Here is a 3,781-nt window from a genome sequence, read left to right on the forward strand (position 1 = left end):
GAGCAACCTGGTCTAGTGGGAGAGGGGGTTGGCATTAGCTTTAAGGCCCCTTCCAACTTGAACCATTCTGTGATCTGACAGACTCCCACTGAGGGAGCTGGAGGAGAAATTTCAAGCACCCTAAGCGTGCAGTTGACACCCTTTATCCAGACACGGAGATGGTGCTTCCACCACAGTTGTGCACCCATTGCCAGCAGCAAAGAGCTGGCTCTCAGCTCAGTCTCGGGATGTACTTCAGTTTTTTTCAAACAATAAACTTTAAATAATTGCAGTGCTCATGGTTTCTAGCTTTTAAAGAATAAAACCATGTAAAACTCTGGACTTTTTGTCATGGTTGAAGAAGTGGCAGATGCTCCTTTGCTGGCCTGAGAGCGTCCAGCTCCTGGCCCTCTCCTGCCTGTCTCACCTAGAGGAGGCTCTTGTGGCCATCAGCTGTCTGAACCCCTGGTAATACGATAAGTACAGGTGGGGGGGATCTGAATATGCCAGGTTGCCTTTGGCCTTCAGAACGTGCCATGGTGAAGGCCAGACAACTGTGGGCAATCTGTTGCGTCCCCCGTTGCCATTCAGTCCTCTTTCCACGCAGGTGTGTTTCCGGAGTGCAGATGGTGCTGTGTAAAGGAGCTGCTTAACCTCCCACGATGCCCTTTTCTGACTTTGTCGTAGCGCTGAAGGACAACCCGTACTTCGGGGCTGGTTTTGGCCTCGTCGGGGTGGGCACAGTCCTGGCATTAGCCCGGAAAGGGGCCCAGTTTGGGCTAGTGGCTTTCAGGCGCCATTATATGATCACCTTGGAGGTGCCCTGCAAGGATAAAAGCTACCAGTGGCTGCTGAACTGGATCTCCCACCACGCCAAGCACACACAGCACCTCAGCGTCGAGACGTCGTACCTGCAGCACGAAAGCGGGCGCGTCAGCACCAAGTTCGACTTTGTCCCCAGCCCTGGGAACCATTTTATCTGGTAAGGGAGGGCAGGGAGAAAGCAGCCTGGGGATTGACCTTCATTTTGGCAAGGAAACTCCAACCTGCAGACCCATGGAGGCAGCAGAGAGGATCCTGCCTCCCCCGTGAGTGTGAGTTGGGGCAAGAGATTGAGAATAGTGAGAGTCTATATTCACCAGAGTGTCGGTGATTTCTTTACCAACGCTGAGTGTTCCCCATGATGCATGAACCGGGCTGGGAGCAGCTGAGGGATGTTGGACCGCTGTCCTCCAACCCCGCCTTCCCATCCCAGGTATCGCAGGAAGTGGATTCGCATCCAGCGCAACCGGGAGATGCAGACGATCGACCTGCACTCGGGGACCCCCTGGGAGTCTGTCACCTTCACTGCGCTGGGCACCGACCGAGAGATCTTCTTTGATATCCTCCGGGAAGGTCTGCAGAGGAGCCGGATGGGGTCCTGCTGGGAACAGCAGGTGCCCAGGGCTTCACAGGAGATCCTGTTCCCTGCCAGCTCTCCCCTCTGCCTTTTTTCACAGCCCGGGAGCTGGCGCTGCAGGAGCAGGAGGGGAAGACGATCATGTACACGGCCATGGGAACAGAGTGGCGGGGGGGAGGCGCCGGCCGCTCAGCTCTGTGGTGCTGGAGGAAGGTGTGTCCGAGAGGCTGGTCCAGGACGTGAAGGAGTTCATCGGCAACCCCAAGTGGTATCTTGAGAGAGGCAAGGCTCCGGTGTGGCACCCTCTGTACTATGCCCAGCGCGGCTCCTTACCCCAGCCCTGCGGCCATGGCTGTGAGGCACCACCCTGGGCACATTCCACGAACCGATGAGCCCAGGTGCTGAGGTCAGGCCTGGATCTGCAAAGGGACAAGCTCCCCTTGGTTCAATCCAATCCCGGAAACCACGATAAAGCCACGGAGCTCATTGCTCCTGCAGTGCTGCCGTGGGGTGGGGCAGGATGCCCAGAATCCTTTCTGAAAATGGCTGCAGAGAGATTTTTCCCCACTGCCTGCTTTCCCCTGGCTTATCCTCTGCATGCCCAGCACAGCCTGACAGCTCTGGGGCAGAGAGCTCAGAGCAACCGTGCTGGTTCCTAAAAGGACACTGTCTTCCTAGGGATCCCGTACCGAAGAGGCTACCTGCTGTATGGGCCTCCTGGCTGTGGGAAAAGCAGTTTCATGTGAGTATGGCTGGCTGGGGACAGCGATTTTCCTGCCGGCTGCCTGCCTGGGGCACAGTGGTGTCTGGTGGGAGGGTGCAGCTGAGTTTGGGTTTGAAATGCGGGAGCAGGCTGCGTCTCCTGTAGAGTGCCTGGTGTGAGCGTTTGCATTGCTGGCACTGGGATAGGTGAGGGCAATGAGCCCTTCGTGCCTTTGCTTTGTCTGATTCCTGTCAGGGGAAGTGTATCTTTTCCCTCTTCCGTTGCTGGGTGGGGAGATCTGGTTCCTCCTCTGCTCTGGGCTTTCTCACTGTGATTCCCCCGGTGGTTTGTGTCCTTCCCAGCACAGCCCTGGCCGGGGAGCTGCAGTACGGCATCTGCCTGCTGACACAGCCTCTCCGACGACCGGCTCAATCACCTCCTGAGCGTGGCACCGCAGCAGAGCATCATCCTGCTGGAGGACGTGGATGCTGCCTTTGTCAGCCGGGACCTCGCTGCTGAAAGTGAGAGATGCGCCTCTTACTGGGCTGGCAGCGGGAGGGAGGCTTCCCTGGGTGCTGGGGAAGGGTTTGGACTCTGGTGTGGCAGCAGAGAATAGGTGTGGTCAGATTCCTGGGGCCTTGAGGCTCAAACTGGACTTCACCCAGTTTTGGCTTAGCTATACGGAGGGAAATTTGGGTCCTTAATCCTCAGGCAAAGATATTTCTCCTGCCCAGCTATTTTCAGCGTGAGGGAGGAGGTGGCTTTCCGCTTTGTCCTCTTTTTGGGTTCCCAGGGGTGCAGGTGGGCAGGAGAGGTGAATGTGCTGCCAGCCAGGGAGAGGCAGAGGGTCAGTCTGGGGGCAAGGAGAGAGCGGGAAGCTTGGAAGGGAGGTGGCCGACGAGACTGCGTGGGGTTCGTGGCTGACGGCTGTCGTCTCAGACACCTCTGTCCCCAGACCCGGCTGTGTACCAAGGCATGGGGCGCCTGACCTTCAGCGGCCTCCTCAACGCGCTGGATGGCGTGGCCTCCACAGAGGCCAGGATTGTCTTCATGACCACCAACTACGTAGACAGGTCAGAGGCAACAGGGAGGGTGGCACCGGAAAACCTTGCTCTCCCTTTGGATGACCTCTGTTGAGGGCTGTTTGCATCCTCCAGCATGAAGACGGGGGCTTCAGGTTTCTCAAATTCTCCCTTGGAATGCAAATTGGGATCACTCTGGCTGGAGCCTCAGATGCTTCCTTGCTGTTCAGACTGTGGTTGTGCCCTTCAGGAGTGGGTACCAGCTTCCTGCCCATGGGGATCTGCAGCTTTTGGGGTTGTGGCCATGCGGCAGGTGAAACGCTGGCCACAGGCACAGCCCATCGGGTTGGCAGGATGCAGCCTGTGCTGATGGCTCCTGGACAGATTCTGCCCAGTGGCACCTGAGCTGGTCTAGGGGGTTGTTCAGAGGTTGCTCATGGGATAGAGAAGGGCAGACCTGTTTCCCAGGACATGCTCCTTCTCCTCCAGAGCCAGCTCTTCCTCAGGTTTCTTGCTTCTTTTGGGTTGATTTCCTCCCTCAACCCCCGTGGGCAACTTTGCGATCTCACAGCGCAGAGCACCTTGCAGATTGGACGGTGGCTGTGCTAGCATGGAGGGGTGCTTCTTGCAGCCCCCACCCTGCAGAGACGATTTGATCAGCTTTTGAAGGCCACCCCC

At 57.4% G+C, this 3,781-nt stretch overlaps 1 protein-coding gene across 1 annotated transcript in view; it reads left to right on the forward strand.

Moving 5' to 3' along the window:
* Nucleotides 1–581: 581 nt before the first annotated feature.
* LOC104273110 (mitochondrial chaperone BCS1) overlaps nucleotides 582–3,781 on the forward strand; it is a 3,450-nt gene continuing 250 nt past the window's right edge. The window contains 8 exon segments of the mRNA XM_009868319.1: nucleotides 582–961; nucleotides 1,235–1,374; nucleotides 1,479–1,547; nucleotides 1,550–1,660; nucleotides 2,057–2,120; nucleotides 2,444–2,488; nucleotides 2,490–2,602; nucleotides 3,037–3,161. Of these exon segments, the coding sequence (XP_009866621.1) occupies nucleotides 642–961; nucleotides 1,235–1,374; nucleotides 1,479–1,547; nucleotides 1,550–1,660; nucleotides 2,057–2,120; nucleotides 2,444–2,488; nucleotides 2,490–2,602; nucleotides 3,037–3,161 (987 nt within the window). The 5' untranslated portion in view covers nucleotides 582–641.

Source organism: Apaloderma vittatum, unplaced genomic scaffold (genome assembly GCF_000703405.1).
Source record: "Apaloderma vittatum isolate BGI_N311 unplaced genomic scaffold, ASM70340v1 scaffold14564, whole genome shotgun sequence".
Lineage (NCBI taxonomy): Eukaryota > Metazoa > Chordata > Aves > Trogoniformes > Trogonidae > Apaloderma > Apaloderma vittatum.